The 27,815-nt window shown below is 35.3% G+C and overlaps 1 protein-coding gene across 2 annotated transcripts in view; it reads left to right on the forward strand.

Annotated features, from left to right (window-relative positions):
• Nucleotides 1-23,601, forward strand: part of SPAG6 (sperm associated antigen 6) — a 66,026-nt gene extending 42,425 nt beyond the window's left edge. Inside the window, exons 6-11 of one of the 2 annotated variants that reach the window (XM_008002483.3) lie at nt 852-1,025; nt 2,193-2,345; nt 4,759-4,950; nt 14,502-14,618; nt 18,370-18,515; nt 23,313-23,601. In XM_008002483.3, the coding sequence (XP_008000674.1) occupies nt 852-1,025; nt 2,193-2,345; nt 4,759-4,950; nt 14,502-14,618; nt 18,370-18,515; nt 23,313-23,382 (852 nt within the window). In that variant the 3' untranslated portion in view covers nt 23,383-23,601. The remainder of the gene's footprint in view (nt 1-851; nt 1,026-2,192; nt 2,346-4,758; nt 4,951-14,501; nt 14,619-18,369; nt 18,516-23,312) is intronic. The other variant, XM_008002488.3, reaches the window with a different exon arrangement.
• Nucleotides 23,602-27,815: the final 4,214 nt, after the last annotated feature.

Below are 27,815 nucleotides of genomic sequence, written 5' to 3' on the forward strand. Positions count from 1 at the left end.
TTTCAAAATAAGGTTGAAAAACACATCAGCCTTTTTATAATGTAAGAAAATGGAAATGCGTACACGTGAATATTTCGCATCTAAAAATAATTAGTAAATTATCATTGAAAACAGATATGAATATATTATGTATTTGGTCTCTTAATATATGAAAATAATACCATAAGGATTAGATAACAAAGATGTGATTGGGGAAACTATGTATAAGATCAGAAGTAACAACAGTGTTAACATTAATAATTAAAATACAGAATCACATAATGATTAAATCTTTGGTTTGGAAAAGACCTGAAGATTTTTTAACCCTCCACCATAATATTGTTTCTTATGGAAATTGCCATATTTATCTTAGCCTTTTTTATAGCTTTCTAAAATCTGATTTTTAGTCAACAGTCACCAATTATACTTTTATATTCTAATAGTTACACCCTATAATGTTTTAAAATTGTTAATGTTAACTAAGCAATGGAACATTCTTTGAAATTGTATCAGCATCATGTCAAAGATATTGTTCTGCTTGATGATTTTTGTACTAAATGATCACATTTCTCATAAATTAGCAATTTCAGTATTGTATAATTAAGAAATGGTATTCATCCAGAGGTCATGTTATTTAATCATCTGTAATAGAGTTTCAAAATATTAAGAACTAATTTGGAAATTAGGAATTTTTAAAACTTGGGTATAAGACTAGAATGTGAATGTCTCAAGACTAAGAAGTCTTAGGTTGTTTAGGCATGTACATTTTTTTCCCTTTATAAAAGAATTTGAATATATATAAAACTGTTTAAATCTGAACTCTGTAGTGGATGCTATATAGTGTTTTGTTTTGGTTTTTTTTTGCTTCACAGCATCAGATCCTTTCAGCTCTCAGTCAGGTTTCGAAACATTCCGTGGATCTGGCAGAAATGGTTGTTGAAGCAGAGATTTTTCCAGTTGTACTTACCTGTCTGAAGGACAAGGATGAATACGTGAAGAAAAATGCTTCTACTTTAATTAGAGAGATTGCAAAACATACACCCGAGGTGAAAAGAAACTTCAAGCCACAATAATATGTAATAGTTTTAGTTTTTAAATAAAATATCAATTTGTTTATAGGGCCTAGGGGTTGTGGCACATGATCTAGATGGGTTGGGATTTCTTGTCTTCTGCACTGGTGATGTTTTGGACTGGGTAGTTCCTTGTTGTGGGGGGCTGGTCCTGCACATTGTAGGATGGATGTTTAGCAGGATCCCTGGCCTCTGCCCACTAGATGCCAAAAGCACCCTTCCCCCACAAGTGGTGACAATAAAAAATGTCTCCATACTTTGCCGTATGTTCCTCAGGGAGCAAAATTGCCACCAGTCGAGAACACTGGGTTATATTAGCTGAGTTTGAGCTTGAAATCTGTTTTTAGTCATTTCAAACTTTCCATTTCTAGATTGTGAGGACTATGGAACTTTGCCATCCTTACCATTTTATGTCAGCTGGGAGTAGTGAAAACATTATTATAGCTCCAGGTTGGGAGAAATCACAAAGGTCCCCTGGCCTACTGTTACCACTCCAGTAGCTGCTCTTACGTGGTGATTTCCTGCTCTGAGTTCTAGATGGGAAAGAAAGAGAGAATGCAGGCCTGTATTGATTCTGAAGTATCTTTTTTCTGTGTATATTTTGACTAACCAATTTTTATTTCATTAAACTTTAAGTCCTCATTCTTTATTTCATCTAACATCTTTATTTGATTGAGATTTTTCAAAATTAAAGTGCACTCAGCAAGTAATCATTACTAGCAAGGGGGAAATAATTAGGTTAGAATATTTCAAGTCTGACATTATCTTTCAGCATTCAGTGGTTAATCTGCTTCATACTCACCCATTGTGATTGGGGGTTTCAGTAGTTAGTTATGAACTAGCCCTAGACTTAGAGTCTAGGTGAGGAATTTTGACATCCATTATAATTGGGATAAAAGTTGTGCCTTTGATGCATGAAAAATTGAACCACAGAATAAAGCTCCTCACAGTGAGTGTATTTGTGCATTTGAACTAGCAGGATTAGTGTGCTTGTATATTTCTTTAATAAATATAATAATTTCACTAAAGGATAATTCAATTTCACCAGTTGGTTTTAGGTACTAAATAGAGTGTGGCAATATTAAACGGATTTAAAGACCATTGTAGGGTCCTGGTGATCTAACTCTTGTTCCCATCTCTTAGCTTTCACAGCTGGTAGTTAACGCAGGAGGGGTTGCTGCCGTGATTGACTGCATTGGGTCCTGCAAAGGGAACACACGGCTGCCTGGCATCATGATGCTTGGTTACGTAGCAGCTCATTCTGAGAACCTAGCAATGGCGGTCATCATTTCTAAGGTTTGTTCTTGCTTCATTTTCCTCTAGTTGCAGTAAGAAATTCTAAGAGAGAACCACAGATTAATGTTCTCCCACAGAATACAAGATATAACTGACTGGAGCAAAAAAATTTTGATTGTTTCAATGCTTATTAGCAAGTTTTATTAGCAAGGTTATGGGAAGTTTAAAGTTTTACTCAGTGTTTCTGAGTAAACAGAATATCAACTTTTTTGAGCATTAGTATTATCTATATTTAAATATTATTTGTGTCTTGAAGGATTAATTGTACATATCTACAAACATGTAAATCTTACCTTGGTTAGAAACACCTATTTGTAAATGCCATGCCCAGTAGTCATTTTCAGTATTCTGGGAGGTCTATATACCCCTCCATTTCCTGCCACCTGAGTGGGAGATGACAATGGCTTGGACATCCCTTTTTATCCACTTTCTCTTCTTCAGCTTTTATGAACTATTTCTCTTCTTAGATTTAGGCAATTCAGAGCACGTGTCAGATAGCAGTGTTTTTGTTTCCATGCTCTAGGGATTTTGCTTTATCTCAATTCACAACTTTGTAAGAACCCCTCATCTAGTGCAGCCCTGGCACATAGTAGGTGCTTATGAAATGTGTGCTAATGAATAAATATTGATCTCTGGACGAATGCTTCAAAGCCTGTGTGCTTACAGTGTGTGTGGTGACCCTCTGAGCCGTGGGTTTCTTATCAGCATAGAAAACCTGCTGCTGTATGTTAAATAGAAATGTGGATTTTTTTTATCCCTTATTAATCCTCAGAATAAAAAGGAGCCTCAGATCTTTATTTTCTACCTATTTCATGATAATTCTTTGCGTTACTCCCTTTTATCCTGCTCTTTTCCTTTTGTTCTTCTATTACCACAGACTGTGATAGTGACTAGAGCAATGGTGGTGCTTTCTAAAGGGTCATGGTAAGGATGTTACTAGGATTTTGATCCTTGGTTCTTTTGTGGATAGTCATGAAGCTTATGCATGGAAAGAATGATGAAAGAAGAAGCAATTGCTGTTGCTTCCCATATGTCTTCCTGAAACTAACCAGGAAGCTCTCCCCTTCTTTGGTTTAAGGTTACTGCTGGCCTTTCCCACCTGGTTTGTTTTTCAGATAGAGATCAAGGTGTTGCTTGCTGAAACTCCAGCAGTTTCAGGCAAGCCACATAGTATGGTAGCACTCTCTCCTTTTCCTGTGTGGTACTATAAAGACTAGCAATATAACCTTACATTTAAATAGTAATTTTAAAGCAAATTTTCATTCCTTATCTTATTTGTTATTCATAACAACTGAGGCCAAAAAGTCAGAGCTTTGGGGATGGAGTAGAGGCACTGTCTCCTTTTCCTCCTGCTTCTTCAGTCTTGTTACATCCTGGACATGTGGACTTTCTGGAAAGTTGCTTCATTCTGGAGACAGGTCTGACCTTTAATATTGGCAGACATACATTTTTAGTTGTAGGAAAGAAGCCAATGAAGAAATATAGCTGATCTCTTCAGGAAATTGGTCTTAATAACCAAATTAAAAAGCAAAGAATAAAAGTATATATGATGATTCTGGCCTTTGCTATGGTAGCATAACCACGGGATCTTTTTTTGTGGTACTAAATTTAAGGTCATTACCATAATCTCAAATTAGTGAGCAAATCACACCTATACAGAATTTGGAATTAGAATTTGATTTTTTAAAATTGTTCCTTGGGTATACAAAATGTAATATATTTGAGGCTCTTTAGTTAATTCTGTTTTTATTATTTAGATAAAATTGAAGCCTAAGATGCGAAATGTAAGCATGTGCTGTGTAACAAAAGTAATCATTGTTGTTTTGACATTCAATCATGTTAAAGTGGAAAGAACTATAATTTAAAAGTTGGCCATAATTGATGGAAAATTATTTATGTACTGTTTCAGGAAAGGTGTTAGTGAATATATTCCGTTGACAAGGAACTTAGATAGGATTCTTACTGATTTATTTTATTCTCAGGCTTATTATATCAGGTTTATTATATTTGGTGAAAAGAATTTCTTTGAAGATTCTAAATTAACTTTTTAACAAAGGAAAATAAAAGATTTTAAAATTCTAAACATTTTTAGTTTGTCACAGTAAAATCTGGCTTTGCATATTTCCTAGTCTGTGATATCTGTTGTTTGGTTAAATACTTCTCTATGTGGGGGATAAAAGCTAGTAGAGAAATTCTTGGTTTAGTTGAATTGTTACAGATAATTAAGGTAATTTAGTTCTAGTCATTTTATTGACTTAAGAAATGACAGCCCCTGTGATGTGCTCATTTATTGAACCGTTTAAGAAAAAAAGGATCAAGGCCGAAATGATTTCTTCTCATGTTTGAGAGACATGGAAGACTCTTTAATCCTGCTGTAGATTCATAACACTTGCTCTTTTGATCCACGCTGCAGGGTGTACCCCAGTTGTCAGTCTGCTTGTCAGAAGAACCAGAAGATCATATTAAGGCTGCAGCTGCTTGGGCCTTAGGACAGATCGGAAGACACACTCCTGAACACGCACGGGCTGTTGCAGTCACAAATACTTTGCCAGTTCTGCTTTCTTTGTACATGTCAACAGAAAGTTCTGAGGATCTCCAAGTAAAAGTAAGTACTTAATTCTGTTTTATGAAGATTTTGGCTCATTTAAAAAATATGTCATTTAAAATCTCTTTGTTTTCATCATGGACAATATTGTTTTATGAGTCAAGAAATACAAATTTATCAGAATTGACTTCACTCTTCTTTGAAAATGAGTTACCCTGTCTCTAAAAATCAGTGATATATTTTAGAGAAAGTTCTCTGTGGGTGCAAAGTTGTTTGTAAAATGAATGGTTATTGCATTCTACATTCCTTTTGACTTATGAAGTAGAAATTGAAGAAAAATAGAATTGTTTTAGTTTGAATTTGCAAGAGAGACCTCTAGTTCATTTTACTTTTAAAAGTGGAATCCAAAAGAATTTAAGGTACCTTTCAAATGTATCATATAACTAGTCAGCAGGTATTTTTGAACCCGTAATTTGCCTCTTTAATTCCAAGGCCACCTGACCTTTTAATTATATGTCTTGTATTTGTTTCTTTAAAAAATTGTCTGTAAGACTCACTAAATTAAATATTTTTAAATCATGCATTTTAAAAGGCAGATTTTCTGAAATATTACTAACTACTAAAATGATTCACAAAACATGAATATGAAGAAGGATGGATTGTTTAATGATTTTAGAATTTAAAAAAAAGAAATAAAATGTTTTCCAGCATAGTTCCTATTAGGAAAACATGTACGTTTTTGAAAGCAGCTTGTAAAATTGACTTGGATTGAGGGAAGTTCACAGAAAAGACAATAATTTAACAGTAAATTAAATTATATTTACATTTTAATTAAAACAGTAAACTAACAAATAGGAAAACAATTTGGTGAAACTTTAGATGGCATAATGAGATGGGAAGTTTACTTGAACTATACACTTAAGGGACTCTGAAAGTTATGTATAGCAAATTATCTATCTGACTTGTAAATTTTATAAAAGCAAATTTATGTGTATTTGGTCATGTTTGCATATTATTTCTCTACTAATTCCTTGAGGGAAATTGGTTTCTAAGATTTAACATTTTTTTCTCAGTTTTTATAAGGCTTTCTAGACTAACAATAATTTAATAGATTTAGAACTTCCCTCATATGTCTCTCACATGTGTATTCTTTGGCAATGCTTGGTAAAGAGAGAAAGATTGACAATATAAAGTCTTTTCTAGTTTAGCAGGTCTCTTTAACTTTCTGGTGAGAAACCAAAACTCTATTCCCAGCTTTGAGTTGTCCAAGCACAGCTGACATACATGTATACATGTATATAATGTTAGTCTACATATGTAGTCCTCTTTTGGCTTGGTATTTCTTTAGCCCATTATCATTGTTATTTTTCTGCTCTTCCTTTCCTTCTCCTCTTTCGTCCTCTCCTGCCACCCTCCTGAGTTTCCTCTTAAGTTTTGGAAATAAAGTAAAGGGATATATGAGCTAGAGCATTAATCATTAATAGTGGACTCAGTAGTAATTTCAGCTTGAGAAGCCTTTTCAAATAGTCCCTTAGGCGAGAGTATGTACTTTTTATATGCTACTACCTTATATAACTTGCTTTTTAATAAATTATTATGATACTATATTGTATGCATATCACTGGAGAAAAATAAATTTGAAAAGTTCACTTTTTGAAGTAAGATAAATATCATTTTGTTTAACAAGTGGTATTTTTAGGTTAACTAATAGAAATTAACTTCCTTCTGCCTATATTTAGTACAGTATTACTTTCAGGAAATACACTTAGTGGTAAGTTAAAAAGTTACCAATCATTATTCCATCAATAATCTTTTAAAGCCTTCAGGCCCATCCAAATATTTTATTATTGTAGAGATTTGGTCATTCTTTTTTCTTTCTCCACGGTCTCTTGAATTCTATCAGCTGTTATTTTAAAGGGTGTAGAATAAACGTCCATTCAAGCCTGTTCAATTTGACACCATCTCAGTAGGGAAAAGTGTATCCAAGAGTGTCAAGAACTGTCTAATGGTATTTCTCATTTGTTACTCTATGGCAGCTTTCAAATTATAAGCCCATGTTGAAGTTCATTTTGTCCCAAAGGCATGTCAGCTTCTGTAAGCATTCTCTAATTGGTTTCCATGCAGGAGAACCAATGAGCAGTCTTTTGGAATTTCTCTTATGTTTTCTTTGGAGAAATAACTATTCAGACCCTTTGCTCATTTTAAATTGGGTTACTTATCTTTTTATTATTGAATTGTAAGAGTTCTTTGTATATTCTGGGTACAAGTTCTTATAAAATGTATGATTTGCAAATACTTTCTCACATTCTATAGATTTTCTTACTATTTGCTCCCATGTTATTCCAAATCTCTTAATAAAGATGGAGAAGAATTTTTTTTCTAATAAGCTTATCTACATGTTTTGAAAATTTTCATTCAAATATATCTTTATTTGTTTGGATTTAGAGGCATCATATTGAAATTTGGCATTGAATCAGCTCATTCTAGTTATAAAACTATGTCTAAGATAGTTATTTAATTATTGTGTTCTTATGGTAATAGTTGTTCCTCCTTCATTTTTTAGCAGCGTTATTGAGCTATAGTTCACATGCCTTACCTTTATCCATTTAGAGCGTACCATTTAATGGTTTTGGGTATATTTACAGAATTGTGAAACCATCACCACTATCTAATTTTAGAATATTTTTATTCCCCACAAAAGAAATGCTACACATTAGTCGTGATTCTGTATCCCCTCTGCCTAGCCCCAGGGAACCATTAATTTACTGTCTCTATAGATTTTCCTCTTTTGGACATGTCATTTAATGGAGTCATACAACATATATAACCTTTTTAGAGATAGGGTTTCTTTCTGTTGCAGACTGGAGTGCAGTGGCATAATCATAACTCATTTCAGCCTTGAACTCCTGGGCCCAAGTGATCCTCCTGCCTTAGGTCCCCAAGTAGCTAAGACTACAAGTGTGTACTGCCACATCTGGCTAATTACTTTTTTCTTTTTTTGGAGAGACAGGGTCTCACTGTGTTGCCTAGGCTGGTCTTAAACTCCTGGCCTCAAACAGTCCCTCCCTTGGCCTCCCAAAGCACTGGGATAAGAGGTGTGAGCCATCACACCTAGCCATGTGGCTGGCTTCTTTACTACTTAGTTGAAGTTTCACAGTTCGTCCACGTTGTGGCATATATCAGTATTTTGTTCCTTTCTATTGCCAATACAATATTCTGTTGTATTAATATGTCACATTTTGTTTATCCATTTACCAGCTGATGGATGTTGGATTATTTCTACTCTTGACTATTATGAGTAACGCTGTTATGAACATTATTGTAACAAGTTTTCATGTGGATGTGTGTTTTCATTTCTCTTGGGTATTTACCCAGGGATGAAATTGCTGGGTCAATGGATAACTCTGTTTAACATCTGGAGAAACTGTCCAACTGTTTTCCAGTGTACTACCAGCAAGGTAGTACATCTTTGCCAACTCTTGTTATTATCTTTATTTTTGATTGTAGCCATCCTAGTGGGTTTGAATTGGTATCTCATTGTGGTTTTGATTTGCATTTGTCAAATGGCTAATGATGTTGAAAATCTTTTCATATGCTTATTGGCTGTTCATACATCTTCTTTAGAGAGATGTCTATTCAGACCCTTTGCTCATTTTAAACTGGGTGATTTATCTTTTTATTATTGAGTTATAAGAGTTCTTTGTATATTCTGGATGCAAGATCTTATCAGATGTATGATTTACAAGTATTTTCCCACATTCTATGGGTTGTCTTATTTTCTTGATGATATTGTCTGCAACACAAAAGTTTTAAATTTTAATTAAATTCAGTTGATCGATTTTTGTTGTTGTTGCATGTGCTTTTTGTGTTGTATCTAAGAAGGCTTTGTCTAACCAAAGGTCATAAAGATTTACTCCTATGTTCCTCTTCATTTTAATAGCTGTTACTCTTTGGACCACAATGCTTTCAGAATAAAAATAACTTTCCGAAAAGAATTTTTAAAAATTTTTAAGAGTTTTTCAAGATAATTGTTTTAGCCTGTTCTCACACTGCTGTAAATAACTACCTGAGACTGCGTAATTGATAAAGAAAAGAAGTTTAATTGACTCACAGTTCTGTATGTTGTACAGGAAGCATGGCTGGGAGGCTTCAAGAAACTTACAATCATGGCAGAAGGCAAAGGGGAAATAAGAATGTCTTCACATCACGGAGCAGGAGAGAGGGAGTGAAGGTGGAGGTGCTACACGCTTTTAAACAAGCAGATCTCATGAGAACTCTGATATGGTTTGGCTCTGTGTCCCCACCCAAATCTCATTTTGAATTGTACTCCCATAATTCCCATGTGTTGTGGGAGGGACCCAGTGGGAGATAATTTGAATCATGGGGATGGTTTCCCCCATACTGTTCTTGTGGTAGGGATTAAGTCTCATGATATCTGATGGTTTTATCAGGGGTTTCCACCGTTGCATCTTTCTCATTTTCTCTTGCCGCTGCCATGTAAGAAGTGCCTTTTGTCTCCTGCCATGATTCTGAGGCCTCCCCAGCCATGTGGAACTGTAACTCCAGTTAAACCTCTTTTTCTTCCCCATGTCGGGTATGTCTTTATCAGCTGCATGAAAAAAGACTAATACAAACATTACCATGAGACAGCACTAGGGGGAGGGTGCTAAAGCATCAGAAGCCACCCCCATGATCCAATCACCACCCACCAGGCCCCAGCACAGATAGCAGGCCGTACTATTGATAAGGTTTACTTTCTAACACTGGGAGCAAGCCACATCAATAATCCATTAAGGAAAACAACAATGAGTAATTTTTGATATTCTTCCAATTTTCAGTGAAAAGCAGTTTAAATTGTGTTGGTTTCCCATAGTATTGTCAATTTTATTTTGTTAATTGCTATTTTTATGTGTAGTGTTAAGAGGTAAAAAATAGTGTTGTTAGTTATGTGGTTTTTCCAATAGCCCGAATCGGGGAGGATACAGTCAGTTTTTAGAAATGATAGAAAAATGAATGAATTTAGAACTGTAGATGCTATGCTAGTTTATAAGGAAACCAGGCTCAAACCCTCAGAATGCCCTCAATATATAGCTCAGGATTCCTTCTCTGACATCATCATATATTGTGTCTAAGGATAAACATTAACTACTAAATGCAGTGACAATTAGCAAAATTTATAATCTGTTATTCATTAGTCCAAGGTAAGATATTACTTGATTTACTGAGTTAGGTAAATAGGAGAGGTTTTTTTTGTTGCTGCTGTTTTTGTTTTTGAGACAGAGTCTCGCTCTGTCACCCAGGCTGGAGTACAGTGGTGCAATCTTGGCTCACTGAAACCTCTGCCTCCTGGGTTCACGCCATTCTTCTGCCTCAGCCTCCCAAGTAGCTGGGACTACAGGTGCCCGCCACCATGCCTGGCTAATTTTTTGTATTTTTAGTAGAGACGGGGTTTCACCATGTTAGCCAGGATGGTCTCGATCTCCTGACCTCGTGATCCGCCCACCTTGGCCTCCCAAAGTGCTGGGAATAGACGTGAGCCACCGCGCCTGGCTTGGAGAGTTTTTTTGGCCCCATAAAATTTCTGTATAATTCATAGTATGGAGTTGTAAGAGCTATTTTATTTTGCTCACAGCCATAAACAACCAATCATAATGCGTATCTTCTAGAAGATAACGAATCTTAAAACCAACATGTGACATAATCTTGTATGTAGAAAATCCTAAGGAATTCACACACACAGACACGCGCACACACACACACACACAAATCATAGAACTAATAAGAGTTCAACAAAGTCATGGGATACAAGATCAATATACAAAAATCAATTGTATTTTCTTTTTTGAGACGGTCTCACTGTGTTGCCCAGGCTGGGCTGCTGCCCAGGCTGGAGTGCACTGGCGCAATCTCAGCTTACTGCAACCTCCGCCTCCCAGGTTCAAGTGATTCTTGTGCCTCAGCCTCCTGAGTAGTTGGGATTACAGGCATGTACCACCATGCCTGGCTAATTTTTTTGGTATGTTTAGTGGAAACAGGGTTTTGCCATGTTGGCCAGGCTGGTCTTGAACTCCTGAGCTCAAATGATCCACCTGCCTCGGCCCCCCAAAGTGGATGGGATTGCAGGCGTGAGCCACTGCTGCTGGCCTCTCAATTTTATTTTCATATACAGGTAACAAACAATTCAAATATGAAATTAAGAAAATAATTTTATTCATAATAACATCAAGAATTAAATACATACAAATTAACACAAGTTTAAGACTAGTACCCTGAAAACTATAAAACATAACTTAAAAAATAAATTATGAGACGTTCCATGTTCATGAACTGGAAGATTCAATATTGTTAAACTGGCAATACTCTAAACTGATCTATATATTTAACATAATATCTATCAAAATCCTAGCTGGCTTTTTTATCCCCCCAGAAATTGAGAAGCTTATCTGAAAATTCATGTGGAAATGAAAAGAACCCAGACTAGCAAAACAATCTTGAAAAAGAAGAACTTAACACTGCCCAATTTCAAAATGTACCACAAAGCTATAGTGATCAAGATAATGTGGTACTTGCTTACAGAAAGACATATGTATCAATGGAATTGAATTGAGAATCTGAAATAAACCCTTTTTATCATCTGATTTTTCATAAAGATGCCAAGGCAATTTAATGTGGAAAGAATAGTCTTTTCAACAAAAGTGCTGGGACAATTGTATTCTCAAGTAAAAATATTAATTTGGACCCCTATCTCATACCATATACCAGAGTTATCTCAAAATGGATCATAGATCTAAATATAAATGTTAAGTCTATAATCTCTTAGAAGAAACCTAGGAATAAATTTGTGTGACCTCAGGTTAGGCAATTATTTTTTAGATATTTTACCTAAACACAAGTGACTTTAAAAATTGATAAATTATATTTCATCAAAATAGAAAAAAACTCTTATGCTTCAAAAGACACCATTAAGCCTGGGCACATGCCTTATGCCCATAATCCCAACACTTTGGAGGACAAGGCAAGAGGATCACTTGAGGTGAGGCGTTTTGAGACCAGCATGGGCAACATAGTGAGACTCTATCTCTACAAAAAAACAACAAAACTAGCAGAGTGTGGTGGTGCATCCCTGGAGTCCCAGCTACTTGGGAGGCTAAGGCAGGAGGATTACTTGAGCCCAAGAATTTGAGGCTGCAGTGGGCTATGACCCTGACACTGCACTGCAGCCTGAGTAACAAAGTGAGATCCTGTCTTTAAAAAAGAAAAGGTTAACATTAAGAAAATGAAAAGACAAGCCACACAAACTTAGAGAAAACATTTGCAATTCAAGAAAGGAGTTTAAGTCTTTTTTTTTTTCTTTTTTCTTGAGACAGAGTCTCAGCCTCCTGAGTAGCTGGGACTATAGGCACCCACCACCATACCGGGCTAATTTTTGTATTTTTAGTAGAGACAGGGTTTCACCATGTTGGCCAGGCTGGTCTCGAACTCCTGACCTCAGGTGATCCACCTCCCTTGGCCTCCCAAACTGCTGGGGTTCCAGGCCTGAGCCACCATGCCCGGCTGAGTTTAAGTCTTTTTAACAACTTTATTGAGATATAATTTACATACCATAAATTCACTCATTTTAGGTACACAATTAAATGATTTTTAGTAACTTTACAGAATTGTGCAACCATCTTCACAATCAAATTTCAGAATATTTTCATCATCCCAGAAGGAAGCCTCATGCCCATTTGTAGTCACTCCCTCTTCCTCCTCTCAATTATACCTACCAGCTCCAGACAACTATAATCTACTTTCTGTCTTTCTAAAGTTGACTTTTCTGGACAATCCATATAAATGAAATTATGCAGTATGTGAACTTTTGTGCCTGGTGTCTTTCACTAAGGGTAACATTTGTGAGGTTCGTTCATGTTGTTGTGTGTGTCAGTACTTCATTCCTTTTCATTGTCAAATAGACATGTAAACAAAGTCTTAAGTAACTAGGATTTCTATCATGCTGGATAATACAGCTGATTATGAATTATGATATACATTTCTATCTAGAAGAATGTAATCATAAGCTGATTATATTTCTTCCACATGAAAGATAGTAAAGCTCAGTGAATTTCTAGTGTCATCAGACTCTTTTCTACAGTTCTTGATTAATAACTTAACAACACATCAACTTAGAACTACTAGAATAAGGGTGTCTTTATTGTACAGTGTATGTGATTTCTGCTACACTGTTCAAGGACGTTTTCACTGATAACAGTGAAGTTAAATTTGTTAGCTTGCTAAGATTACCATGATTTAAGATAGTTCCCAAGTATATTGGGAATTGAGAGTTTAATTCCAACTTACATTATACTACTTGTGGGAAAAAGCTGAGCTGCATATTTTACATTCCTTGTTTTATTTAATCTAATTTGTAAAACAGTGTTTGGGGATAAATGTGTCAAGCAATAAGAGGCTGTGCAAGACTACTTAGCCTGGGTCTCCAGGAAACCTTAAATTCAAGAGATTCTTTACCAATAACAAACCTGTGATAAAGTTTTGCTGAATCGATTTATCAATTAAAAAGTTCGTGATGTGAAAATCACAATGCTCCTTGACATTTCAAGAGCATTTCAAAATACTCAGCAGCAAAACAGTATGGTGATCTCAGAAGACCAGGTTGGGTAAGGCCTCAGAGAAAGAATAAGTGAAGAGAAAAACCATAAGGGAGCACTGAAGCACAAAACCTCAGTCAAGCAGATGTGGAATTCTAGTGGAAAATAGCTGGAGACAAACCCAACTGTGAAGCTTTCCAACTGAAGGGGACAACCTTTAAGACAAACAAAATGAACCACAACTAGCCATGGCCTGAGGGCTGGCTGCCATGATGTGCAGCAGCCCCATCAGGGCCCTTCTCCACTTGTGGCAAGGGTCAGCACCACATGATGTCACCTTGAAATACGGAGTGCAGGAGGGGGTAGAAATGGTACATATGGTACGTATTCTTCTGCTTGTGGGTGATACACTCCCTACTGTTGAGAAGATCTTTTCTCTGCAGTTGAGTAGATCCTATCTGTTTTGCTTCTGTGAATGGGGAAATGTCTACCCACGAGCTATAGCAGCACCTCTGCAAATGCTCATTGAATAATGCACACTGTAGCCATTTTGACTGCCTATGTATAAGCCATGAAATCATGGAGAATATAGAAAGCCTATAATGACATTCTTCAAAAAACTAAATTATTTTCTTGTACTTATTGACAAGTAGAAATGGGATGTATTAGTTATCTCAGTTTCCTGTATACAAATTTTTACTCTAATATAGTACATATTAATTTATAGTCTGTAACTTTGCGCTTTATGATTTTAATTTTCTTCTAGGTATTTTAAGAGCTCAGTAATACACTTTACATTTTAAGGCTTAACACAAAGACAACTTGTAGGATATTCTATGATAAAACCAATCAAAGCAGGAGTTTTTTTTTTTTTTTTTTTTTGACAGCAATTTAAAAAAATGAAACAACTGCAGCTTAGACCAGGAAGTTGATTTTATTTTCAAATTCCTGTAATGTGAGATTTGAATTCTTGCCAAGGTTTCATTGATTATTTACTTATATATACATTCTGCTTTGTATTTCAAGAGTAAAAAAGCCATAAAGAGTATCCTGCAAAAATGCACTTACTTACCAGCCCTTGAACCATTTCTATATGATGCTCCTCCCAATATTCTGAAGCATGTGGTTGGACAGTTCAGTAAGGTAAGAAATGCCAGCCTCTAAGGGGAGGAGGAAATTAAAATGATTTGTTAACTTATTATTTTTTTTTTCTGTTGGGTCAGTAGCTTTTTCTGTAAGACGGGGTCATGGTTTTACTGCTTAACTCTCACCAATCTGTATGGACAGGGAAGTTACCTTAACAAAATTCACATGTAAATAAAACACTTTCTTCATCCTCACATTTTCCTCAAAGCCTCTACTGTCTTTTTAACTGTTCCCAGAAAATAAAAATCTCATAATATAGATAATTTATATTGGTAAGTGACTTTTAGTAATCTTTCTAGTGTCTTTCATCTCACTCACCTGGGAGTACTGTAAAGATCATAAAGAGAAAAGGAAAAAGGTTTCTGAGCCACTGAAACATCTTTCACAAAGTTCATGTGCTTTACTGGAGATGTTCTCAGACAGTCATTTGGAGCATATTGACTTATTTTATGAACAATTTTAACAAATATAGCTGTCATATTTCTTAGATTGTTGCAGATTAAATGATAGTAAATGGTAGTAAGGTAGAAAGGTCAAGCTGCTAGAAGTGGGCACAGCCAGCAGAGCTGATTACCAATAGCAAAGGATAAAAGAGAATGACTCTATTACCACAGACACTGACAGTCAGGATGGTGACCCTAAGCTGTCAAGAGCTGGCTAAATTATGCTCAGTGAATTTGGCTTAGGAAAATGGGGTCTGTGCGAGTAGTAGCCCATGGTGGTTATGAGCTCAGGTTCTGAACTGGAGTACCTGGAGTTCCCACTTACCAGCTCTATAATTCTTTAACAAAATATTGACCTCTCTAAACCTTAGTTTGGTTACCCATAAAATGTAAATAATTAGAGTACTTATTTCATAGGGTCATTGTAAAGAGTAAATGAGATATTATTGTATGTTAAGCATTTAGCTCAATCCCAGGTACATATTAAACATTCAAAAGAACAAAAACAACCAAAGAGTTGTATTTAAGAAATAAAATGTGCAAGTGGGTCAGGCTAATTTAAAAGATTTTTAAAAAAAATGAATGGGGGGTGGCAAATTCATTTGAATAGTCAGTTATAATGCTATATAAATGAGAAATTACTATTCATATACTATGTTTCTACAAATAATGAACAAAAACTATGTATTGTTATAACTTTTAAAGTAGTCCCTGCAAATAAGTTTGTCTAGTTTAGGTCTTCATCTGAAAGATAGAGTCTGCTAACAGCCTTCAGTTCTCTCAACTCTGTTCATGATCTCCAACAGTATAACTGGCCCTCAAGTGCCAGAGCCACAGGAAAGTAGAAGTTTCACATTGCTGAAGCCACTCACCGAGGCAGGATACAGTTCTGTATATCAAACACCTATGTCCTTTCTTCCTCCTTCCAAGAAAATAACCTCCCCCTCTTAGTTATAAGGGATGTGGGAGATATAATGGCATGCCCTCTTGACAAACCAACTAAATAACCAAATAATGCAGAGAAAAGACTAAATTACCGCAAGGGAAATTGATCAATTTCTTTCTTTCTTTCTTTCTTTTTTTGTACTTTTGGGTGCTAAGAAAGTGACCAGCTAATTTGGTCATCTAAGAGTGATAAGGGGTCGGGGCTGCGTAGATCATCTACAGACAGAGTCATCTGTTCTTGAACTGGGTAATTGACATTATTTCTGAAAGTTTCATTTTGTAGTTTAATTTTTTAGGCTAGTGAGTGAGATATTCTGGTTTTATTGAAGTAGCTATGAAAGTAAACAGTAACCTACATTGAGTTCAAAATACGTAAAACCAGTGGGATGTGTGGAAGTTAGCCCCAAGATAAAATAAATACAGTACCTGTATCATATACACTTATCAATGTGCCTTCAGGAATATTTTCTTAATCGAAAGATACCAAAGCACTAAAAAGAGATGATAAAGCAAGGTAGAAGGTGAAAAGGTACTGAAGTGGCTAGGGACAGAGATAGGGAGTAATGAAAATTCTCCAGGCCAAACGAAATATGTAAAACCAATATATTTATGGAATATTACATTTTTTACAAATACATACTAGTGCAATCTTTTATTGTCCGTTGATTTATATTATTGTTCTATTAGCAAGATCCTTTTGTGGTTTTAGTTATTTGTTAAATGCCTACATGTACCCAGCTCTCTGCTGAGCACTGGGGAACAGACAAAAAAGATTAAGTTGTTCTTCAGGGAACTTTATAATGTAGCTGAGGAGAGCAGACAAAACAATTAGAAAACATTTCAATGTACTAGAGTGGGAGATAAACTTGTTTAAAAGAAGGAATGAGTGAATGTAGTCTGAAATGTTCAGATAGGGCTTCAATGGAGGAAGGACAAGTAAAAGGAGCTGGTCTCCTTGCAGAAGGAAAAAGATGGGAAAAAAGGGTGTTTCTGTCAGAGGGATAGTAGCAGTGACCAAGGAAGAGAGCAGGACTTCCCACATTGTGAGCCCACCCCTTCCCCAGGACCTTCCTAGTCTGGTCAGTCTTTTTTTTTTTTTTTTTTTTTTTTTTTTTTGTCTCTCATAATAAATTTCTTCATTTTCACTGGCTTTTTCCTGTCAACATGCAAACGTGCTCAAGTCTCCTTGATCCTAAGATCAAAACCTGCAACATCTTTAGCCTTTAGTTCTATCCTTCCTTGGTCTACTGATTCCCTCTGTTTTCTCTTTCTGAAACTTTAAAGTTTGTCTTGACTTCCTTACTTGGGACACTTTCCTCAGCTGCTGATAACCTGGCTTCCTCAACTTCCCCTCCACACACAGCTGCCTTTACTCAAGTCTTCAGCCCCTTTCTTCACTGTCAGATCCAGTGATGACTTGTTTTTTAGTTTTCATTGGTTGCTTTAAGAAACCTTCTCTTGGATTTATTGATTCCTTACATTTCTGGTCTTCTGTCTCTCTAACATTTCAGTCTCCTTTCTCTGCCTACACTTTAGTGTATTTATTCATTTGTTAAACATTTGTCAAACCTCTGTTAGGTACCAGGCTAGAGGGAAATGAATGAATGAAGTCAAGTATAGTTTCTGCCTTCAGTGACATTGTGACAGACATATAATGCATAATTAAAAATTAAAGTTAAAATATTGTGTGGTATTTAGGTATTATGTGGTAAGCACACGGATGGGCGGTTTGACAGAATGCTGATGGAAGAGAAGGACTCAATTCATCCTGGGATAAGGGGATAGGGGCTTCCAGAGAAGGATTCTTAAAGGAGGTGACACTTGAGCTAAGTCTTAAAAGATGACTAAGAGCTAACCAAGCATAACGGGAGAGGTTTGTGGAGTGTGGAAAGCCATTTTAGGAAGAGGTAACAGCATGGGCAAAGGCAAGAGATGGCACAGCATGCATGCTGTGATGTTACTGAAACAATATTTAGGACGGAGAGTAGTGGTGGCTGGAGAGGTATTTAGGAGCTGGGTCCCAGAGGACCCTTTGTGCCTTGTTAAGGAGCTTGCCTTTAAATTCTCAGGGAGCAGAGGGACCTTGAATGGTGTAAGCTTTGTATTTTACATCTGTGAGTGGATCTCCATTGCCTTTGCCCATGTTCATTGCCTTTATTTCATTTCTTTAGCCTAAAAATTAACACATTCTAAAAAGAGCATATTTCACTTCAAATCAGCAGCAGATTTGGCTCATTATGTTATAGGTATATTGGGTATAAATTATCTTTTACATTTTCTTACATACATTATTGCTTCTCAATAGTAATAATCTAACTTGGAAAAGAAAAGCTGACATTTTATGTGCTTCACTTTGCAAGGTGCTGCCGCATGATAGCAAAGCTCGACGACTTTTCGTAACAAGTGGTGGCCTTAAAAAAGTTCAAGAGATAAAAGCAGAACCTGGTTCTCTCCTTCAAGAATACATCAACAGTATTAACAATTGTTACCCAGAGGAAATAGTGAGGTAGGGAAAATGGACTTTGAAATGTTCAATATTAGAATATAGTTTTTCTGTCTTCAAATCTAGGTTTTATATCCACTGTGTCAAAATGTGGACTTTGAAATATGATGTGAGGCCAATATGTACCTTTATTCCTCTCTTGATCTCTTCCCCCTGCCAAATTAATTAATGATCTGACAGACACGCACATTTCCAATTCAAACTGGAATGTCATCAAAAACATTTTTGTACTAATTTAACACATGCTTTACTAAAGAGTACCCAAATATAGAGTTCAAAGTAACCAGTTTTTAAATTGTGAATATCTGATTATAAAAGGCCTATAGATTCTGATTTTCATAGTTCCCTGCATATTAAACCGATGTTGAGTAACCAAAAGAAGTTACTATCTAAATGCAAAAAAAACCCAAAATAATGTTTATGATATACAGGTACTTCAGAGTAATATAGCAAGATGCTGTTTTCAAGATTAATAAAAAGATTCATTTTTAAATGAAGTTGATTTGCAGAGCATTCAGCCTAAGCCTCAGTCCTTGTAAACCTAAAGGAGAACTATTCCACTAAACTCAAAATAAATAAAAGCAAAGTTACCAAAAAAAGATAGAATGATTTAAACAACTGAATCTTTAAAAATGCCCCCAACGCATGCAAGATAAAGACATATTTATCTATGTTTTCTAATCCTACATTTATTTCTTATTTTCTTTGATTAATATTGGAAAATATAAATTCTAATTTTTAAAACTTACATGCTGTAACATATACTTACGTAAGTTGTAACATGTCTGTTAATTCTTCCTATTTAATATCAATAGTGTTTAATACATATGGTAACATTAATTTTAAAAGCACAAAAGCAATTTTAAGATTAACATTTGTTTTCTATCCACATATTTTTACCCAGTAAATTCTTTCCAGAGTTGCAAGTTTGTGCACTTTTAGAAAGTTTATGAGAACTCCTTGACCAAAAGAGTTCCAATAAGTCAGTTTTGAAATATTAATATATATGATACATGAAAGTAGTGATATATCATAACATGTATAATTTGTCTACATATACAAATTTATTTTTATTTATTTTTTTGAGATGGAGTCTCGCTCTGTCTCCAAACTGGAGTGCAGTAGCACAATCTTGGCTCACTGAGATCTCTGCCTCCTGGGTTCAAGCTATTCTCCTGCCTCAGCCTCCCAAGTAGCTGGGACTATAGGTGTGCGCCACCACTCCCAGCTAATTTTTTGTAGTTTTAGTAGAAAGAGGGTTTCACCATGTTGGCCAGGATGGTCTAGCTCTTTTGACCTTGTGATCCACCCACCTTGGTCTCCCAAAGTGCTGGGATTATAGGCGTGAGCCACCATACCGTACCTGGCCACAAATATATATTTTAAAAGTTTATATAACATTCATTTAATGTAAAACCATTAAATGAAGGAAATATTAAAATCTTTTATGAAGAAAATAAAATTAATTTTTATACATGGAATATATGTCCCTTCAGGAAGAATGGTATTTTATATAAGTTTAAGGTAATTTTCAATGCAATTTTGTCACAAAGTTATAGAAAGACATGAAAAAAAAAACTAAAAAAAAAACTAAAGCGTCCCCAGAATGAATGACCTATTAGAATCAACCAATGGTAAGGTGCTTTGTTGAAGAGAAGTTTTTTTCCCACTTTTTTGAAGGCATATTTTAATTGAGCACCAGGAAAAACAGCCAACTCCATCACATTAGAAATTAATCTAGTGCCTTGTCAAAATACCATTGTAAATTTTTAACTGCTCCAGTTCTGTGGGCTGAGCTTTTATTTTTAAAATTGGCTAATTATCATAAAGAACTTTGGTTACCTGACTAATGTTTTCAAATTTCTGATATATATGTATTTTACCCACACAGGGCAAGTAGGAAAACCTCAGTTATGTCTTAAAGCATTAGGTTCTATAAAATGGTATTTTATAGACATCTTGGAAATGTTGTCCTTCTATGAAAATAGACAAATATAATCTCAAAATAGTTTTATTTTTACAATTACATAATTCTCGAGAATCACTTGGTGACAACTATTTTAGAATTAATTATTCTTTGTAAGACGGTTTATCAACTGGTACATTCATCTATTACTAACCTAAACATTTGTTTCATATTGCCTTCTGATTTAGTAATCTTTAAATTTTTTTAATAAAGAAAGGTAGGTAAATGAGAGGAAAGGGGTCTGGACTAGACATTAGAAGACCTAAGTTCTGGGCCTGGCTCACTCCACAGCCATAAGGTGTTTTTGAACTCATTTTTCTTCAAAATTTCTGCCTCAGCTGGGATGGGGAAGCAGCTTTGGGGCAACATCTAATTTGGGGAGGGAGATATGGACACAGTCTGCCATTCAGCATATTTCTGGTATCATAACAATATAATAATAACCCCAATTCTCTGTGGGTCTAGGATAAGGGCAATTCGCTTACATTCTTAAAGGCCATTTAGAGGTAAGTTGGGATAGCCGTGTTTGCTGGCCAGAGGGAAGGAATTTCCTGGTCTTATCTAGAGGCTCATTTTCTTTCCAAAGGAGTATGCTAAGAGCTCAGGCTTAGGTGTCAAACAGACCTTAATTCTTCTCTCAGTTATAACTACTTACTATAACTAACTATTACCTTGAAGGTAATAGTTAACCCTTTTAGCCACAGTTTCCGCATCTATACAAGGTGATTAAAGATGATTACCTATTTCATATAGTTAGAATTAAATGAGAAAATGCTTAGCCAAAGGGCTACATATGGCTACTGAGGACTAGAAAAATGGCTAGTATGTCTATTAAACTGAATTTTTAATACTGAATTTAAAATTTAAAAACTGACACTTGATTCAGTTTTTGGAAAACTTTTAGATATGTTTGGAACAACTTGTGAGTCTATTTTTTCAACTGCAAATTTTATATAATCCAAATACAGACATACTAGCCTTTTTTTTTTTTTTAATTAATTTATATTTTTGAGATGGAGTTTCACTCTTGTTGCCCAGGCTGGAGTGCAATGGCGCGATCTCGGCTCACTGCAACTGCCACCTCCGGGGTTCAAGCGATTCTCCTGCCTCAGCTTCCTGAGTAGCTGGGATTACAGGCATGCACCACCATTCCCAGCTAATTTTGTATTTTTAGCACAGATGGGGTTTTGCCATGTTGGTCAGGCTGGTCTCGAACTCCTGACCTCAGGTGTTCCACCCTCCTCAGCCTCCCAAAGTGCTGGGACTACAGGTGTGAGCCATTGCGCCCGGCCCATACGAGCCATTTTTCTAGTCCTCAGTAGCTGGTGGCTCCCATTCAGTCTACATGTAGTTGGTGGCTCCCATATTTATCATGGTAATAACAATTATTATTAATCTAATATCAATGATAACATCATTATATCAATACTAAGAATACTATATTATTAAATACATAAAATATTAATATATTAGTATGGTAAATTAAATATTTATTACATTAAAATATAAAATTTATTAATATTTAAATTAAAATGTTAAAATTTTAAAGATATTTAAAAATCTACCTCTTGAATTCATATTATCTGGTGTCTGATACATTTGAAGGCCTAGGAAGGTAAAGTCTGCTTTAAAATGTTTTACTAACTCAGAGAAGAAACAGTTGTGAATTTCTCAGTGTAAGAATACTTCAAAGAAACCCACTGTTAAAAGATAATTTTTTCAAGAGTAAGAGACTGTTAGGGAGAAACATTCTTTCAGGTAGCTTTTTGGGTGTGTACATAAGTATCTGTTTCTGTATGCCTATAAGCACACTACTAAGAAAATACAGCTGTATTTTTTTTTTGGTCCACCTTAACTTGATAAATTGTGGAAGGAATTTTAGTGTAATATAAATTATGAGTTTTTAGGTCAAGCATCTTGGCATAGATAAAGATAACTAACAAAAGGCAAAGCAAGTCTCTAATATTAGGTTTTATCTGGAGAAAATGCCTTCAGAAGCTTAACTATTTTGGGTGATTTGAGAATTTTTGAATTATACTTTATAAATTTTAAAAAATTATTCTAGAATGCCTGCTAAATTTTATTTGACATTCATTTATCTGCATGTAAATTATTTCCATGACATACTAAGCATCTCACAATTGATTGATCTACATATTTAATACTTTATACTAAATCTTGTATAAAATGTTCAATTTATGAATGTAAATGTATAGTACTATAGATGCCCAAGAACTATTGATAGTAAAAATGATTAATTTCATAGGTTTGTATGATACAAGTATTTGTAAATAGTTTTTCAATATGAAATTATATTTTATTAAATAGTTTTTCAATATGAATTATACTCCCAGAAATTTTTGTTTTCCTAGGGGACCACATCTGATTAAAACCCATGCTGAGAATGATCTCTAAGGCAGTTAGAATGCAGAAGTTGATTAGTAACAATAGACTGTGTAGTCTAACTTATGAAAAAGATCTATTAGCTATGATCCTTAAAGCAACATTGGCCACTTGATATGATTAAAATGAAGTTTCTGTAATAAAATATTGTCACTGGATTGAAGATTCTTGTTTGGAAAATGTTCCCATTTGCCATTACATTTATATCCCTTAAATGTTTTGCTACTTCTCTAACACAGTTTTATGAATTCGTATTCTCTTCCTGGATAGCCTCTAACTTTATGCACAAAGTGTTACTGGAGCATAATTATTCAGAGTGTATTTGAGATTTCACTCACAGGATTATTTCAGATCAATCCCCTATACTGCATCTTATGTGCCTGCTGTGTTGATCATTTCACAAGCATTTAATGGCGTATTTTCTTTTTCAGGTATTATTCCCCTGGATATTCAGATACACTTCTGCAGAGGGTGGACAGCTATCAACCACTTAATAACTAAGCAAAGTTATATTTTGATACTCAAATTCACAGCAGAGTAGTTATGAGTAACAGTAATTAAATCTTCCTAAATATTTGAACTAAGTATATTCTAGATTTATTTAATGGGAAATACCTTTAGATAATATTTTCTAAATTTATATAATACTTTAAACATTAGTAGCTTGAATATATGAAGAACTATTCCTGGTCATTCGCATGCATAGGACTTGCTCTAAAAGTAGATTTTAAAAACACGTTAAAGGGTTTTAAGGCATTTATTACATGCAGACACCTCCGATGAGATACAGATAAGAGATGGCATTCAAAAACCCTAAATTATTCTAGCCAATTCGTCATAGACATAGGCAAGGAAAGCTGGCCTTGCTAACTATATAGTAGGATACAGAAGAGATATCTTTGAAAGAGGAAACTGATGACATATACAGGGCACTTGAAGGAGACTCTGATGCTAGTTACATGAGTGTATTAACTTAAGACACAGACTGTGTGGGTAACCTGTTAGGTTTTGCCAAGTTTAGGAAGAATTTACTCCTCTTTATCACAAGTTTTCCAAAATCCCTTCCCCACCCTATCTAAAGTGTTCCTTACCTTTCATGGGGCCAGTGAGGGTAGAATTCAGAATAAAGAGTTATACTCCTGTATACATGCTCTCCTTCTCATTGAAAGGTTTCTTAGTCTAGCTCTGCTCATGAATAAACAAAGAAGCAGGCATGTAAAATGGATCCTTGTCCTAGCTTCACTTTCCCAAGTTTCAAAAGTCACATTTTCAGGTATTTAAGGAATAATTTGAAGATAATACCATCAGGCTCAGACTTCAACATGCATTTTCACTTAGGAAGCGGTAAACGGGTGAAAGAGGGTTTCAATAAAATTTTAAATAAAAACAGCATTACAATTGTCCTTTTCATTTTTCCTATCCAGTGTGTTACTGACCTTGGGGAATATGTGATTGGATTTATGGGTCTTGATTAGTTGCTGTGTGTGTGTCTTTTGCTTTAAAGGGATATTACTTCTGCTGCTCTCTCCTGGAGGAGGTGAGTGGTAACCCCCACAGCCCCTATGCCACGGTGTTTCCAGTCTGACTCTGTTTTCAGGTTTCCTTCTTGGACTCTCTCTCTTTTTTTTTTTTTTTTATTTTTCATGCAAAAGGAGCTACCTATTTGTTTTTTGTATTTTCTGGATTCATCTCTGTCATCATTATTTCCTAACAGTGCATAACTTTGTTGCGTCTTTTAAAACTTCATAATACCCAAGATTACCCCATTTCGTTTTGCCTTATATCCGGCTAAGATTGTTGGTGATTTCATTTTTTTTAATACTTCCTTGGGCCTATTTTGTTTCCTTGCAGCAATTTCTTTGACCTGTTGAATAGGAAAATGTAATTTGTATTCCCAGTTTTATAGCTTTCCTTTCTTTCCTTCATGCCTACATAGCTTGTCTTATGAATCTTTTAATTGGAGAAAATAAAAGTAGTTTTTACCTTTCTTCATTAGGGCCATTCTTAGATGTGTTGGTAACGACAGAAATTAGTTTGTCTGGGTAAAAACCACCTCAGATATTGTTGGAATGTCAAATTTCCTAGTTGAAGTTTTTCACTTCATAGATAATTTCATACTTATCAAATAGTACTAAACAAATAAGTAATAAAATACTTAATAGTGTTCAGATGGGTGTTATAATCTGACCATATGCATTGTGGAAAATTTATGCTGTGAAATGTTTCTTGACATAAAACACTTTAAACAAAATGAAGCTTTACTTTTTGAAAAGTATGTTGTGAGATTTTAAAAATATATATAAAAACAAAATCTTTTTCATTTGTCATAGGGCAAAAATAATGCCTGTTATTAATGATATCCACTGATATTTTCCACCCCCATGTGAATTTTGTCAATTCCCTGTGCAAACAAATCCCTGTCCCATTGCTCCCTACCCACCCTCAACCCCAGGAGTTTATTTAAAATTTCCCTGTTCTTAGGAATTCTCAACTTACATGAACAACTATTTTTAGGACTTCAGTTCAGGAATTACTTGGGACCTTATTATTATAGATTCAGTCCTTTCATGTGTTGTGGAAATAGATGAAATCAGTGGTACCTGAAAAGAGATGTTGAAAACATGGTTCTAGTCTCTCTCTGTTAAGTATTATAGTAAGGGTGATAATAGTTGCTCAGCTTACTCATAAGAAGCTTATGAAGATAACCTGCAGTGGTGAACATAACAATGTTATAAACAAATCCATTTTATACAAACTCGACATCTGATTAATGGAAAACCTGATAGTCAATGGCAGATTACATATTTTAGCCAGCAATTGTGCAGTATTCCCCCAGGTCCCATACAATCTTACATAAGTGTAGTTCAAGCCAAATGATTTGTGATTTAAAAAAAACCCCTACATTTCCTGCCCTCATGGAGTTTTCCAATATAAACACATTTGCCCAGACACAGGCAGTGGAATAGGCACAAGACACTGAACACAAAACAGGCATATTTAATGTAGTATGGAAAAACAAATGACAGCCCCATATTTGCAGGATATTGACCTGTTTTTCTAACCCCTTCCCTCTCAAAGAAAACCCTATTCCTTAAAGAAAGGATGAAAGGTTTGCTTGTTTCTAAACTTGATTTGAAGTCCTGCTTAACATAAACCCTGACCTTAAATTCCTGGGTGAGGCCCATTTCCTATCCCAGATGTCAAGTTTAGAAACTAACCTTGAAAGAATGAAGAATTTTTCTGTTGTGTTTTCAAATAGCCAATTCTTTGATTAAGATAGGTGCTACCAAATGTTGAGGTTTATGTACACTGTGGCTTATTCTGCCACAGAATTCACTGTTTAAAAAATGATTTGTAGCTTTCAGGAGATTAAAAGGATCAAATGGCTGTCCTATAATTATTACATTTACCAGTTGTTTAAGATACTTTTGACTTTTAAAATTAGATTTGTTCATGCTCTTATTTTTCTAGTAACATAAATACTCATGTTGTTTTGTTCTTACGAGGCCTTGATAGGCCATAAAATTAGATGCATATTCAGTAATATTACTTTAAAGAATGGTGGGTTTTATTGTTTTGTAGGTATCAATAAGTTAATATTTTTAAAAAAATTAGGCAGTATATGAATGGATAAAGAAGCAAAAATATGACTCCAGATCTCACAACCCAAAACAGAATTGTCATTAACAAGGTGAGATAATTCCAAATAGCTCTCCAAACCTTTGTACAGCTAGAAAAACTCTGGAAAAATGTATTCATGCTACACATGTTATTTTTAAATTAAAACCAAAAGTTACCGCAGTTTGCTTGTTTCATGGAAGATAAGAGTTTTCACTGTGTTTTTAATTTTAATGGGTTTAGAAAAAAAATATTTCATTGGAGATTAAGTTAGAGGTCAATACAAAATATTTATAAATGGGCTTCTTTTATTCATGATTGATACATTTTATAAAGTAGATTTAAACTGAATGCTGGATAAAGAACATTATACCAATATATATCATTATTGCAAAGTGATTTGGTATAGATATTTATACATTAAATAAAGCCTCTAAATTTCCTCACGTATATAGAATTTGTGGTAATACAGTCTTGCTAATTTTGTTTTTTTATTTTTTGTTTTTATTTTTTTTGAGGCGGAAGTCTCGCTCTGTTACCCAGGCTGGAGTGCAGTGGTGTGATCTCAGCTCACTGCAAGCTCCGCCTTCCCAGTTCACGCCATTCTCCTGCCTCAGCCTCACGAGTAGCTGGGACTACAGGCACCCGCCACTATGCCTGGCTAATTTTTTGTATTTTTAGTAGAGACAGGGTTTCACCGTGTTAGCCAGGATGGTCTCGATCTCCTGACCTCATGATCTGCCCGCCTTGGCCTCCCAAAGTGCTGAGATTACAGGCATGAGTCACCGTGCCCAGCCCACTCTTGCTAAAATTTATGCATTACTGATAGTAAATGTTTACTCAAAGTATTTTTGGATATAAAGAAGTCCAATTCTCTGAACTACTGTAACCGATATTGAGTGTTCTGTTTTTTATATTTCTGTTTGCATATGTAGTTTAAGTCATACAAACAAGTGAGTAAAGTGCCAAAGGGAATGTCAACGTTTTCCCATATTTTTCTTCACTAACTGAAGATGACCTTTTACTTAGATGAGTGAAATGTGCCCTGTTCTCAGTCCCCAGTGTCACCCAGCACTGTGATGAGCACACAGGAGAACTAGCAGCAGGCTGGACTGAGAGTAAGGGCCTCTAGGCTCCTGGTTGACCTTAGGTCACGCTCACTCTGACCACAGCAAGTCTCCCCAAGTCTCTAGGCCTTAGTAGACCCGTATAAGAATCTCAAAACTACTACCCCAGTCAGTGGCCTTGGCAATTTGCTAATAGCACCCACTTCATCAGATTCTGAGGATTAAGTGAGGATGAGCAAGCAGAAGGCA

Source organism: Chlorocebus sabaeus, chromosome 9, assembly GCF_047675955.1.
Source record: "Chlorocebus sabaeus isolate Y175 chromosome 9, mChlSab1.0.hap1, whole genome shotgun sequence".
In the NCBI taxonomy this organism is placed as follows: domain Eukaryota; kingdom Metazoa; phylum Chordata; class Mammalia; order Primates; family Cercopithecidae; genus Chlorocebus; species Chlorocebus sabaeus.